Source organism: Spodoptera frugiperda, chromosome 19 (assembly GCF_023101765.2).
Source record: "Spodoptera frugiperda isolate SF20-4 chromosome 19, AGI-APGP_CSIRO_Sfru_2.0, whole genome shotgun sequence".
Lineage (NCBI taxonomy): Eukaryota > Metazoa > Arthropoda > Insecta > Lepidoptera > Noctuidae > Spodoptera > Spodoptera frugiperda.
The window spans coordinates 3,171,262-3,187,126 of NC_064230.1; the positions used below are offsets into that span (position 1 = coordinate 3,171,262).

Sequence of the window (15,865 nt, forward strand, 5' to 3'; positions counted from 1 at the left end):
AAATAAACATTTTAGATTTAGTTTTGTGAATTAATTAAGTTTTTTAAACACATATTTTTTTTCGGAGTCACATTTTGAGTTTGATCTCCGTATCTTATTGCAATGGATTGCGAACTACAACTAAATAGCGAGACCCATGCAACGAAAGTAGTAAAAAACCTTAAAAGATAGAAAAACGAGATTCCCTCTTAACACAACATACATTGCCGCATAAGTCCTAACAACAAAACTATTTCTCTGAACAAAGTCGTCAATGTAAAGAGTGTAGGACTAGAAATCCGCCAATCACGTTAGACGAATGCGCGCGCAACACCTAAATTGGCCAATCACAGGTTACTTTCTCAAGAAAAGGGCTTGGGAATTTAACCTATATTAGAATCACCTGGATTAGCAACCACTTTAACTCTTATTCCTTTAGCAATAAGGTTGATAATCGCATAATTGAACTGTTTCCTAAGTTTGTTTTTTGTTTTACCTGGATTAGCCATTACTAAAGCACTTATTTCGTTAGATATAAGGTTCAAATTCCTTTGTTTTAATTGTTTGCCTTTCTTCACTTGTTCGTGGAAAGTTGTTTCAATAAAATTCGTGTTTGCATGCTTTGTTGGGGTTGTATAATGCGTGGTTCTGTGTTTGATTCTCGTGTTGAGTAAAAGATTTTGACTTTAAAAGATATTATATTAGACAGACATTGACCGTTGGCTTTGGAGTTAGATAATTTCTAAACGCCATTTCGTAAATAAAAAAAGTGACTGCCTCGTTGGTCGAGTGGACGCAAGTTTGACTGCCGGATAATGGGTCTCAGGTTCGATTCCCGGGTCGGACAAAGCATTACTGGACTTTTTTCGGATTTTCGAAAATGTCTCAGTGGGTAGCACGGAGTCTGGAATTGTACCCGGTATATGGCAATAAGTTCACCCCCTATTACATGGGACTTATAACATAAATGGTGAAAAGTGGGTGTACATTGTGTAGCGGCCTTACGTGTCGTAATGTGCACCTCTGCCTACTCCTTCGAAGATAAAAGGCGTGACGTTGCCGATACTAAGAATTATATTGTGAACCTGATTGAAAAAGAGTGACCTATGGAGTTTCTTGCTCGTTCTTCTCCATAGGAATCTATACTTTGGAACGAGCAAATAGTGCAACTAGAGGTCTGACCGACAGACTGACGTTATTAATATTATTATATTTACTTGACGTTCAAAAGAGCCTTCCTGGTCTATTTGAAATAGATCATTTTGAGAAATGTCTCTGCAAATGATGTAGTCACTTAGTCGGGTATATGACACCCACATCAAGAGTAGAGGTGGTAACTAATGTATGCTACTCTGCCTTCACCAAACGACACAAAACAAAATAATCTTCCAATAACGAATTGAAAAAAAAGACAATTTTACAGTAATTTCACACTTTTAATAGGTGTATAATCCGATTACCTGGAGAAATCAATGTTGCTTCTTAATATCTATTTGATATTAGTTAGGTATTGGTCGTTCACGTTGGAAAAATGAAAGACTACAATGTCTTGTATTGTTTAATAATATTATTAATCAGTAAGTATTTTTCTTTTATAGTTTTTTATCTTAGGGCTATTTTCCCCGAGCTGCGGACTGCTTAGCGGGTTACCGGGGCTCCGGCTCGAAAAGCAGGAGTAGAAACGGGGCTGTTAGTCAGTAAGAGTCTGACACTCCCTTTCGCTTCGCCCAAGGCAGGAGTAGTCATTGGATGATTATCCCCCCCTCAAAAAAAGGGTGAATTTCCACCAGAGATGTGCTGTGTAGCTATGCTTTTTGATATTTAAGGGGGAAAATCATCAAATGTCTTCTCCAGCCTTGGGCGATGTGAGAGAGAGTATCAGACTCTTACTGACTAAAAACCACACCGTTCCTACTCCTGCTTTTCAAGCTGGAGCCCCAGTAAACCCACTAGGTAGTCCACAGTTTCCGATCAGGCATCAGCCCTACTGGGCCCCATCTGTGGTGGTCTGATGGCTGTTTGAGGCGCGCGCAGAACGCGAAGTATCTTACGCACAGGTCTGGTTCTTGTCGGGCAGCAAGCTACCCTTGCTTGCCGTCCGCAGACTCACAGAACACCCATAGCTGGGTAAATGAAAGTGTGAGAATGCTTTTCCACCAGAGATGTGCTATGCTACGTTGCTGTGGATGCGTTTGATGATGAATAATTTTCCCAATTAAAAAAAAGGTGTCACTTATTTATTGGTGAAAAGCCTAAAATGTATGTCACCTTCCTTATTAGTTTGGGGGTTCCTTCAAATTTAGGAGACTGTTAGTGAAAAACGGGCACCAACCATTTAAAATGAATCATATACCACGAAGAATTTATTTATTTTATTTTATTTTTAAAAACGTTGCCCCACATTAGGATTTTCTCCTGTGTCGTGGGTGCGTTTACAAACATACAAGTTCACATGCACATGACACCCAGACCCGAAACAACAATTTGTGGATCACACAAAGAGTTGCTCCGTGCGGAAATCGAACCCGCTACCCGTTGCGCGGCAGCCAGTTGCCCAGCCACCGCACCAACCGTGCAGTCAACTTTTGATTGGTGAAAATCCCAAAATGTCGTCCCCTTATTCCCTTCAAATTTACGAAACTGGTGGCGAAAACGGGCACCAACAATTTTAAAATGTATCATATACAACGTGTAACAAAAAGGGGGTATACATATCAAGTACACGGCTTCTAGATAACATAACAAACGATACGGTAAGGGTTTTTTAAACTCATTTTTTCATGGTACCAAGTTATGAATTTTTCAAATGGCTCCGCCGCGTTATTCAAAATTAGGTAGACAGGTACTAGGCGATCAGATTGACAGAATAAATGTTTCGTAATATTAGCGAGTGACCCCTGTAGTATTGTGACATGTTTGTATGATTTAAAATCAAGAACCATGCGATACAAAGTATTTGGTACCAATTTTTTAAACGTATTTTAAGCTGAAACTTCGTGTAAAGAGTCTATTCAACCTGTATTCATCAGCGCTTCTTGATGTATATGGGTATTTTGTTACACGTTGTATAACGAAGAATTTAATTCCCATGTATTATACCCTCATATTCACGTGAGACAAGACAGGGGGATGGTTTATAGTGAATAAGAATCTGACAGCCCCCTCTTACTTTCTCAGACGAGGGGGCTCCGATTCAAGGACCTATCACTTGACGGTTAAAACGAGTATTTCACTCTGTCTGTCCAGACAGACAAAAAATTAAAAAAGTAAATATTATTTCGGTGTAACTTTCGTGAGACATACTAAATTAATTATTATGTTATCGGCTTACTCACGTAACTGTTTTGCCGAGGCGATTGTCGGGCTGCTACTGATAGCCTCGTCGTGTGTCGCGAAGGTTGCTTATGAATATGAGTCTCTAGCATGGCTGGAAACTAGTCGAGTTCCTCGTCAAACATTACGTGAGTAAGTAATAACATAATAATTAATTTAGTATGTCTCACGAAAGTTACACCGAAATAATATTCATGTATATTCATATGCATGTAAAAAGCTGTTATTCCAATATTACAAACAGACACTCCAATTTTATTTATTAGGCTTGACTAGACTTAATAGTGTGATACATTTAATTTAAAAAAACATTGCCCCCACCCACATACAAATTCACATACACATGACATCCAGACCGGTAACCTATTTCTAGACTACACAAAGAGTTGCTTCCTGCATGAGCTACTTAGCTATGTTGCGCGGTAACCGGTAGTCCTGTCACCGCACCAACCATACAGCCAGATTTTGTGATACAAACATTAAATTAAATTAGAACTTGCAACGGGATATTTACCATGTTTATTTATGTTTATGAGTTTCCAATATTTCGGCACTGTTGCAAGCGCCATGATCACGGATGAACTGAATTAATTAACATGGTAAATATCCCGTTTTAAGTTCTAATGATATTAATTATTATGATCGGCTTACTCACGTAAATGTTTGACGAGGAACTCGACTAGTTTCAAGTCATGCAAGAGGCAGCGCGACAATCGCCGCGTCGTGTGTCGCGGATGCTGCTTATGAATATGAGCCTCTAGCATGGCTTGAAACTAGTCGAGTTCCTCGTCAAACATTTACGTGAGTAAGCCGATCATAATAATTAATTTAGTATTCTATTTTCAATTTTTTTTTTAAACCTTGCCCCACATTAGGATTTTCTCCTGTGTCGTGGGTGCGTTTACAAACATACAAGTTCACATACACATGAACTTGTATGTTTGTAAACGCACTTTCGTATGTCTCACGAATATTACAATCTAATGATATTGTTAGTGAAATAGTGATCATGTTGGTTTAAAAACTAAACACATAACGTTTCAATCCCACCAGCCCTTCATCACACACAGCAAAGAAAAACAAGACTACGGACCGGCGAAACTATAAAACCGATCAACGCTGGTGAAAAATTCAACGTAACCCAATTTCTAAACAGTATTATGAAAGACGCCAAACGTATAGAACTAAAACGTAAACTGAAGCATGTAAAGCCGAGTGAAAACTTTGAGAATAATTATGATCTGATGGCTGGTCATCGAAGGTTTGATGATGATGAGGATGTTGATGAGCTGACGTATGGTCTGATTGATGGTGTGGAGTTGAGACATCCGTTGGTCGAGGACTGATGATTGAGTAATAAAGGATGTGATTCTTTATTGGCCTTTTTATTTTATTTATTAACTATGTTCGTTAAAATCTGCTTTCATCCATCCTTTCTACGTGTCCAACCATTTATAGTATAAGCCGGTATACGAGCAGACGGATCGACTGATGGTAAGCAATCGCCGCCGCCCGTGGACACCCGAAACAATAAAGGCGTTACAAGTGTTTTGCCGGCCTTTTGGGGGTTAGGAATTTAAAGGTTGTTTGAGAATTTGATATTGGGAAGATTGCGACGGGGGGTAATTGGGCCTCCGATAACCTTACGCAAACATCGAAACACAACGCAAGCGTTGTTTCACGTCGATTTTCTGCCCTGCCGTAGTATCACTCCGGTTAAACTGGCCCATTCGAGCCGAAGCATGGTGAACCGACACTTAAAATAATTTATTAGTTGGTCAAAATCTGCTTTCACCCATCGTTTCTACATCTCCAAACCATAACTTTCAATCCTTAAGCAAGCAGATTTCCTGACGCAGGTGCTTATCGGACACGGAAGTTTCGGTAGGTCCCTCTCGCCTCACCTAGGGCGGGAGAAGTCATAGGATGATTTTCCCCCTAAAAAAAAAAAAAAAAATTGCATACATGAAAAGACTGATAACTGTTGGTGAAGCGAAAGAATTATGTAAGATTAGTAGCAATTAGCGTTCCATAGTCGCTAACTACTAACATGGCCCAAAAATCTATTCAGTCCGTCAGTTACGTGTCTTATATTTTTTCATTACCTCATGTCTTATATCATTTTAAAAAAATACATATTTTTTTATATTTTTAAGACACGTATTTTTTATATTTTGCCATATAAGATAACAATACTAAAATAAAACAAATTAAAGTTTAGGACTGATCAATCTGAAATAATGCTTCTTTACAAGGAAAAAAAACTAATCTCCATGTTTCAATAATAATTAAATGGTCGATTCCATAAATCAAAGCTTGCCACGTCATCATTTGTACCTATACAACTTCCAATCAGCTACCAATCAATATAATTTATTCATTTGACAACCCTTTTACTAAATACAAACTACCATTGAGCGGTATACAAACTCTTTGGTTAGCGACCGCGCTACCGTGCAACGTCAAACGTGGCTTGCAATTATCGGAGCCCAATTGGGCTTCATATTGTAGTCAGGGTTGCTCGGTAAACGAATAGGGATGATGACGGGGTATGAAAATTAAACATCTATTTAGTCCGTCTGTTAGGTAATGAAAAAATATTAGACACGAATATTTTTTTTATTTTGTCGTATGAGATAACAATACTTAGATAAAACGAATCAAAGTTTAGGAGTGAAAGCAAATACGTCATTTCTACGTATAAAACTTACCTAGAAGTGACGCCACGCGGTATTTGAAATTGATTTATTATTAAATCGATACGTAAACACGTAAAAATGACGCATATTTGCTCCCACTCCTAAACTTTGATTCGTATATGCAGAGAAAACTGATAATAATTTCAATGGAAACTAACAACGAGAATTGGTTTGAACGAGATATCATTATTAGTTTTTAAGAAATAAAACATTTTCAAAAACCGCAAATATAACTTTGTCGTTCATACAAATACTATGTAAAACCAAGTTATTTTACAACTTTTATATTATGTCATCTACTTGCTGTTACGGAACCCTTCATGGGCGAGTCCGACTCGCACTTGGCCGGTTATTTTATTTTCTTCCGGAAACAAATACTTTCGAAGATATATCGATTTGAAATATCGATCTGAAAATGTGAATTTTGTACGTAGAAATTACCCATTTGCTCCCACTCCTAAACTTTGATTCTTTTATTTCATTACCTAACTGACGGACTAAATAGATTTTTAATTTTCATACCCCGTCATCATCCCTATTGTTTTCTAAACAAAATCGTTACTAAGGAATAGTTTAAATAATCATTAACTAACTCTTGGGTACGACAGTCAATGTACCAAAAACTCAATCTTAGTGGCGCCCAAAAGGGCCCGCGTCGATAAAGCTACCAAAATGCATCGGGAGTTTTTTAAACACTGACACTAGCCACACCGGCTGACGTATGGCGCTATCCACCGGTCGATCGATGACAAATTGCAAGATGAATAGCCATTCGAAGACAGACGATCGCATCCACTACGCATAGTTGGTGCGATCGTCATTAAAAATAATTTTAAAAAATAGTACAAAGTATTCAAAACGACTTCTAAGACTATTAAAATTATGTTTTGTAAACGTTTTGTGTGTTCCTGTTATAATATCGGAGTTTATCGGTAAGTTATATATGAATTTTTGAAAATTATTAATTTGTTGCGAGTTAACAAGGCAAATGGATTTTAAATATGGCTCCCATCGATCGATTGGGAATATGTTCTGATTTATTTCGTGTTCATATTTCTTGTTTATTTAGTGATTTTAAAACGAATGCAGCTAGTATGGAGTATAGAATTAACTAAATTATTCATGATTTGGAATATTTTTGAGTATTTGTGAATTATATGTAATCCTTTGTCAAGGACAATGCCCGGGCTTGCAGCGTAGGTCGACAGCCCTGGACTAGATAGCAAAAATCGATACAGCCGAAACTCAATTAAGCAGATTTATATTAAGTTCAAAATGTATATGAGCCAATGTGTTGTTTATAATAAGCGAATATAGATTATGCATTGCGTTAAGAAATTTGTTTAAAAAAAGATTTTGTCTTTTGCGAATCGTTTTAGTAAGCAAGCTATTTATAGTTTTTTTTTGTGCTTTTGTGCGGCGAATAGTGAATTAAATGTAATAATATTTCGGTTGCGATTTCATAGTTGCAGTACCATGTTGGGCGCCAATACGCGTGTCTCATTGCCGGGCGTCCCATGTTGGGCGCCAATATAATTTGTTGGCTGCCAATGTTTTATGTTGGGTGCCAATACAATAGGGTAGATGATTACTTTTTATTTTAATGTCCGTCTTGTACATTATTTTAAAACGTTAGACACGTATATTTTGTTTTCTTACGGAAACAAATACTTTCGATGATATATTTGATGATTTGAAATATCGCGTGATGACACTTTTGATTACGTTTTATACTCAATAGTGACGTAGTTAGCTCCCACTCCTAAACTCTGATTCGTTTTATTTAAGTATTGTTATCTTATATGACAAAATAAAGAAATACGTGTCTAATATCTTTTCATTACCTAACTGACGGACTAATTAGATTTTTAATTTTCATACCCCGTCATCATCCCTATTTGTTGGATGTCAATATAATTATGTTGGGCGCCAATACAAATTATTGGGTGCCAATTCAAAATTTTGAAGCCCGATATAAAATACACCCGTATCTTATAATATGGTGCTTACATGGTCTACCTCGACAAAAGTGATACCATGGCACCACATGCAACTGCCGTGAAACAACGCTTGCATTGTGTACAACGGCACCACATGCAACTGCCGTGAAACAACGCTTGCATTGTGTACAACGGCACCACATGCAACTGCCGTGAAACAACGCTTGCATTGTGTACAGTGTAAGTGAGGTTAGCGGAGGCCCAAACTGTGGTACTGCAACTCCAGTTTCGCGCATGTGCGTCAATCGGCAGTATCGATTACCTACTATCAAAAGCCTCGGTACGAAACAAGAACACGTTTGGGGCTTTGATTGGCCGGCGCGAATGAAACAACCAATCACAGCGCCGAACGTGTTCTCGTTTCGTTTTCATGTAAAACAATCTCGTGTTAAGAGTAGAGGTGATCCGTCTGTGTGCTGCTTTGACACCTAATCTATACTTATAATAAATCTGTAGAGAGGTCAATTCTGTACATGAAATATATTTCCAAAATAACTATCAGCGGGTGATTAGTGATCGATACTGACGCCAAAAATGCAATTAGAAAAATTTTTGTCTGTCTGTCTGTCTGTCTGTCTGTCTGTCTGTCTGTCTGTATGTTCTTTATAGAAACAAAAACCACTCGACAGATTTTAACGAAACTTGGTACAATTGTTCTTTATACTCCTGGGCAGGTTATAGTATACTTTTCATCACGCTGCGATCAATAGGAGCGGAGCAGTGAAGGGAAATGTTGGGAAAACAGGAGAACTTACTCCATTTTTTAAGCTTCCGTCGCGTGTGCAGCCTTAATGGTTAAAGCTACACAGAAATCATGTATGACGGAAATGTTCTCCTTAAAATTGTTTAAAAAATATTCCACGATAGCAAATGTACATTTTATGGTTGATTCACAATGACACGTATAACTCCCGATAGCTTAGTGGTTCGGAGCTTTCTGATTATATTTGTCTACTCTTACGTTTATAACACTCTCATTCATTCATTCATTCATATTATTATAATAAGTCTGTAGAAGGGTCAATTTGAAAGAATAAATAGAAGGGTGTGTTACTGGATCGATCGATACCAAACCCAAATATGTGATTTTTTTTGTCTGTCTGTCTGTATGTTCAGGCATCACGTGAAAACAAACGGTTCGATTTTAATGAAACTTGGTATAATTATACCTTATTATCCTGGGCATAAAATAGGATACTTTTTATCCTGGAAAAATACGTAGAAAAAAAATCTTAATTTTTCAATTTTATGCTACAGATCGCGAGCTCAACAGCAGTAGCTCAATAGAGGGATCTCCTTAATTATTATGGGTCTAGCCGTATTTGGGTCCAATAGATATTTATAAGATATCATTGTTAGAGTTACTCAAAATCGAGAAATAAAACATCCACGCGAAGACAGACATCCGCGCGGACGGAGTCGCTGGCAGAAGCTAGTCTAGAATAAAAGCTGTATATTTTGCAATCTTTTATCTGGGACTATTTTTCATGTCACGCACGCTCTTCCGCGAAATTAGTGTCAGTTTGGTGGATATGAGACGTAATTTTAGTTCAGTTAGGTAAGGTTTTTAAATGTAGCTTAAGTGTACTGTCCACCATGCGTCATTTGACGATTGCACCTTAAATTAATGACGATGATCGGGAAGTGAGTAAAAGAATTGTGTCCAGGATATGGCAATAGGCTCACCCCCTATTACATGGGACTTTAACACAAAAAATGGTGAAAAGTGGGTGTACATTGTATAGCGGCATTACGTGCCGTAATGTGTACCTCTGCCTACCCCTTCGGGGATAAAAGGCGTGAAGTTATGTGTGTGTGTGAATAAAGGGAAGCGTCCACGAGCCCGCATAGGGCGCATTGCTGGCATTATGTGGGCCTATAGACGCTTACCTTAAGTGGTCATTCAAGTTTTACGTTGGCAGTATGGGGAGGTAAGGGGGGTTAAATGTAATACTTCAGTTGCGAGTTTATACATAGTTGCAATTTACGTTTTAGTTAGATTATATTTATTTTTTATTTTTTTTATTTAAACCTTTACAATCAGGCAACTATGGCCCATAGATATATACCTTAAACTAACATATATATGTCATATACAGAAACATATTAGTAAATAAAACTTAAAACTATGTTAGTATCACTTCCTATGCACTACGTCACTGTGCGCTCGAGTGGCACTTGTCCGCGGAAGCGACGGAACACCACGCCCTGTGGCCAGAAGTTTTCGTCCAACACGAGGTGCAGGAAACACGTTGGCACTCGCACCACGAACGCCTTAAAGTTGGCATTATGGCGCGACTCCAGCAGCTGCACTCTCGGGGCGTACTTCAGCTTCTGACGCACGTACTCCACAATGTCCTCCGCCTTAGTGGTGTAGTGTAGGCGGGAGATGTACACCGGGATATTCGGCTTTGCAGCACGGATTTTGATGTTAGACTCCGCAGGAGCCGTGCCACAGCGATTCTTGTTAGTTCGCTGACGGCGTTTCTTCCTTTGCACCGTCACGAACCCATCCTCATCAGCCTGATCGGTACCCTTGACGATAATAGGCTTCCTTGTAGCACCAACTGAGCTACCGGCGACGCTGGCATAATCTCGACGAACACCTTGATGTTTCGTCGAGGCTGCAGAATTAAGCAGCTGGTCGAGCGGTCGAGCGGCGGTGCGGGGAGGACCCACAGGGACGGGAGCGGGGCAGCGGGGCGCACGAGGCGCGCACTGTGCCGGCTCAGCATTCGGCGGTGACCGCGGCGATGGCGACAAAACTGCTGACGCGAAACTTGCACCCGATACCTCGAGGCACGCTCCGCGCCGCATGTTTACGTTCGATGCACCCGTTGCCGGTGACCCAGTTACCGTTGCCGATTTACGCAACTCGTTGAGTTCGCTGCGCAAATCAGCCACAGCAACCTGGGATGCATCCAACTTCCGCTGCACATCCGCCAGACTTGCCTTCAGAAAGACGATGTCCTTCAACAGGCTTGTTACGTCGACGTGGTCGAAGGTGACGGGTGGGAGCTTGTTAAGATCCTTCGCCACAAACGTAGGCACGTCGTCCGGATCGGTCTCTTTTAGCAGCGTGATAATGTCTTGTATGCTCTTCTTTGTCCCGTCACGCCGGCGGGACACCATCTGGTCGCTCTTGTTCAGCAACCGGAACAGGAGCTGCTTGGAAGCAGCGACGTCAGGCTCGCTGAAGTTCGATGCGCAGATCTGGACAGCGGACACCTCATCCATCACGTCCAGCTTTTGCTGCAGGAACGCCAGCAGTTCATTCGCCACAAGTTGTTCACTCATGGCGATAAAAATGACGAGCAACGGCTTGCGCCGCGCTATAACAATTGTGTTATTAAATTTAATGCGTCAGCAACACGACTGCGTCGAATCACAGCTAGTACGAGACTGAATATTATATAGCTACTTCCGCGCGGTTTCACCCGCTCTGCTCGGCTCCTATTGGTTATAGCGTGATGTTTTATAGCCTATAGCCTTCCTTGATAAATGCACCATCCAACACAAAAATAATTATTCAATTCGGACCAGTAGTTCCGGAGATTAACGCATTCAAACAAACAAACTCTCCAGCTTTATAATATTAGTATAGATTAGTATAAGGTATGTCGGGACATATACACATTCGTGTAAAAGTCACCAAAAATAAATAAAGAGTAAAAAATAATAATAGTTGCAGTACCATGTTGGGTGGCAATACATGTTTCTCTTTGCCGGGCGCAAACTTATTTACTTATTTTGGATGACATCGGAGTAGAGGAGTACGGGTGATGATTATGTCATCAGTATTTAAAAACGAAACTCATTTTCGGAGATTCTTGCCAATAAATATAAACGCATTTGTTTAGGCACTATTACATGGGACTTACAACATAATTGTAGAAAGTGGGTGTACACAGTTGCATTACGTGCTTATAATGTGCACCTCTGCCTACCCCTTCGGGGTTTAAAGGCGTGACGATATGTATGTATGTTATTTAGGCACTCGCTTTACAACCGAATAGGCAAATTATTATTAATAGGGTGCCGTCAACTGAGACTGGTCAGCTCAAGACTGTATTATTTTACTGTCCTTAGGGACAATAGTCTTTTAGGACCAAGCTTAAGCTTAGTATTTTAAGCCAAAGGGATCGACCCTTTGGCTGAATATTGATGTTACATTGGTCTCACATAATTGAACCAACGAAACAATGTAACCAAGAATTGTATTGTGATTCTGATTGAAAAAGAGTAACCTATGGAGTTTCTTGCTCGTTCTTCTCCATAGGAATTTGGAACGAACAAATAGAGCAACTAGAGGACTGACAGACAGACAGACATTTTGTTTTTTTTATATTTTAATATTTGCTTTAACATTCAAAAGTGTCTTCCCGATCTATTTGAAGTAAATAATGTTGTCTTTGACGTTTGACTTTGATTATAATTTTGTTTTTATTTTATTTTTTACGTAAGCTTGGGGTAGGGGGTAAGAGCATTGTTAACTTTTGCTAACAAGGGGTGTAGGGGGGGAAATAATTGTAATAAATCTGTTTACGTAATATTTGAAATGCCCTAACGCAAGATGCAAACATTTCGTCATTAGTATGCCGCCTATAGTCATTTGTAGGTTGCATGCATCCGTCAAACAACGCGTCGTAGACCTTAGGGTCCGTTCACACAGACCGGCTCGGAGAGCCGTATACGCTTGAAGTCGGTCGCAGCGGAATCGCCAACTATTTTACATAGACCGGTTGGAATCGGATGCGCTCGGAGCTGATCGGCTGCGCGAGCAAGAAAGAGCCCGCGATCGGAGCCGATCAGCTCCGTTTATTATCTCACACCAAGCGCCGTTAAGCATTTTTAATAACAAAAACGACAATCCGAACGCTGCCAAAACAGTGGTCGCAGTCTGACAAATTAATCCGTTTGACGCGATAGGTCCCATGCGTGCGTGCATGACACTTTAAAAATAAACCTTAATACAAACACGTAAAACTCAGTTTTCAACGTGATAAAAATTTGCTCTCCTCTTTAAACCGGTCTGCGTGAACGATACCCTAGTCTTTTGGTCTGTAACCCATTGAAAATAATATCTACCTGATAAACGTCTTTAACACGGCAGTTTCTCTTCCAGGTACTTCGCCAATTAAGCAATAAGAAGCCCTAAATAAAATGATAAAACTTCACAAACGCACATTTTATAAAATTAACAAAAGAAAAACAAGCATGAAATTAAATATGTCGGACACACTGAAACGTCGCTAAAATCCCGTAACATTTATATAATGGTACCACCGGATAAAACCTAAAATAATTACTCACCACAAATAGAAAAAAAAATGGGAACACACAGTTAACTAATCAACAATAAAAAACTAATAACAAAAATGGCTCTCACAAACAGGAACCCGGAACAATCAGTAATTCACTATGCATCGAAAAAACACCGTCAACCAAATCATTCTAATAATCCACCCTATCCCATCCCCCCAAGACATCATCAACCATATAATCATTCCAATGATTCACTATTCATCCCGCCCATTCCACCCAACCCTCCCGTCCGCAATCAACCCATCGATCCAGAAAATTGGCTTAATAATCCCCCTTCACATCCAACTGCTAACTTAAATCCACCCAACCCCATCCCCCCCGCCCCCCCAAGACAACCTCAACCGTATAATCATTCCAATGATTCACTATTCATCCCCCCCGTTTCACCCACTCCTCCCGTCCGCAATCAACCCATGGATCCAGAAAATTGGCTTAATAATCCCCCTTCACATCCAACTGCTAACTTCAATCCACCCAATCCCATCCCCCCAAGACAACCTCAACCAAATAATCATTCCAATGATTCACTATTCATCCCCCACGTTCCACCCACTCCTCCCGTCCGCAATCAACCCATCGATCCAGAAAATTGGCTTAATAATCCCCCTTCACATCCAACTGCTAACTTAAATCCATCTTTACTATCTTCTGTTGACTACTGGTCACAGCATCCTGCTCATCCGAATTACGTTAGTCCTCAACAGCCTAATTACCCCTTTAACTCCAATTACACTCCCGTTCAAACTCGAGCCCCTACCCCCATCGAAATGCATTACAGTCGCAACGTTCCGTCTAGATTGGAGCACCAATTACCTGAAATGTATCGTCCGATACGACACAGTGCATATCCTCAATGGTTCTCAGTGTTTGATACGCCTCAACGCACGTCTCCTACAGTCCCACCCACCTTTAACTTAAATCATTTGAGAGAAAATGATGATGGGGTTAATGAAACAATTCCATCTAGTAGTCCAGTATCATCAGAGTTCAGAACTGCTCCATACACGTCCCCTGAACGACCTCCTATTCCTAGGTCCACATTACCTCTTGATCTTTCAATACGTCGAAGACAAAGTCCCATTGATGACGACCAAATACCCAGATTTGATATACCTTCGACAACTGTTTCAACCCCTTCTGATTGCACACCATATTACAATTATCCTGCAGGTCTTTCTATCTCGGATAGCGACACGCCTCCATATAACCTGATTTCCAATCTGACTCCTCAGTACCCCGCCCGCACGTCCACAGTCACATCTCCAGCCAACTCCAGGCGTTCTCAAAGACACACTCATTCAGGGTCCTCCTGTTCCACTCTTCCGCCGCTGCGTATTTCCGAAACACCATCTGATACACCTATGCCTCCTCGCATACGCACACCAGTAGGTCTTCGGTCCCCCAAGCTCTTGCCTCCCAATAACTCTATCGCACCTCAAAATCCAAACCGTGATTCACCTATTACTCCCTACCTTAATAATGAACGCCGAACGCCCTCCCCCATCCAACATGACACTGTTCCCCAACTATCCCCTAGCTTAATCGGACTTCCAAACTATAATACATATAGTTATAACTTTTTTTCCCAACCTCAGTCCTCCGTTTCACCCATACCTTCGCCAACTATTCCTCCTTCTCACACAATTTCTTCAAATCCAAATATGGTTTCCAATTATGCACCTTTGTCATCTGATAATCTTGTGTTTAGCAATAATGTCAAGTTTCCTATAAGGCGCTCTTCTCTTTTATTGGACCATATATTGGCCACCACTTCGCCGCCCATAGTTCGCCCTCAAAGACCTCACTCTACCTCATCTTCAATTAACAACAATATTGATTCAGCATCTCAGTCCTCTCTTCCATCTATAGCTCCTTATTCAATTTCTCCTATACCAAATCGGTCACAAAATCCCAACTCAACTGATACTTTACAAATGTTAAAATTTGCGCTTCGCTATACGGGTCCTAGTTATATTCCTTCTACGAGTGAAAATTACAACCCGACTGCAACTGTTGACCATAACGGTTCTGCTGAAGTTCAATCCTGCATAGATTTTCCACAAGCTCTTCCAATACATGAGCCCAACCCATCTGTTTCCCCTTCCCTAATTTCTAACCAAGCTAACTCTCCTGAAATGGAGAACCCAAGCTCACCTCTACCTGTTGAACGCTACATTACCGCTGAACCTCAATACCCTATACCAAATATGTATGAGTCATCTATTCCATTTATGTCACCGTACTACGCTATGCTACCAGAAAGGCAGAGCCCTAGTCCACAGTTGCAGTCACAACAGGTGCCCATTAGTCAACGTAAATGTAAAGTAGTGTCTTCTCAAAGAGAAAGCCATGGTCCGCTTGCACCAACGCTTGGTCAACTAATGTCTTCTCACATTGAAAGTCATAGTCCGCTTGTAGAATCAGTTGGTCAACCAATGTCTTCCCAAACAGAAAGTCATAGTGCGCTTATAAAAACACTTGGTCAACCAATGTGTGCTCAAACAGTAAGCCATAGTCCGCTTGTAGACC

General features: G+C 40.3%; 3 protein-coding genes across 3 annotated transcripts; 2 read left to right on the forward strand and 1 right to left on the reverse strand.

The window, feature by feature from the left end:
• Positions 1-1,431: 1,431 nt before the first annotated feature.
• Positions 1,432-4,688, forward strand: LOC118281174 (uncharacterized). The gene is made up of 2 exons (XM_050700995.1): positions 1,432-1,556; positions 4,366-4,688. The coding sequence occupies exons 1-2, from the start codon at positions 1,511-1,513 to the stop codon at positions 4,656-4,658; spliced, it is 339 nt and encodes a 112-aa protein (XP_050556952.1). The 5' UTR covers positions 1,432-1,510; the 3' UTR covers positions 4,659-4,688.
• A 2,078-nt stretch (positions 4,689-6,766) lies between these two features.
• On the forward strand, positions 6,767-15,862 carry LOC126911784 (uncharacterized). Its single transcript, XM_050700632.1, has 3 exons — positions 6,767-6,943; positions 13,137-15,817; positions 15,852-15,862. Exons 2-3 carry the CDS (start codon positions 13,390-13,392, stop codon positions 15,860-15,862), a joined length of 2,439 nt encoding a protein of 812 aa, XP_050556589.1. The 5' UTR covers positions 6,767-6,943; positions 13,137-13,389.
• On the reverse strand, positions 10,163-11,308 carry LOC118277265 (uncharacterized). Its single transcript, XM_035595987.2, has one exon. The coding sequence runs from the start codon at positions 11,306-11,308 to the stop codon at positions 10,163-10,165; it is 1,146 nt and encodes a 381-aa protein (XP_035451880.2).
• Positions 15,863-15,865: the final 3 nt, after the last annotated feature.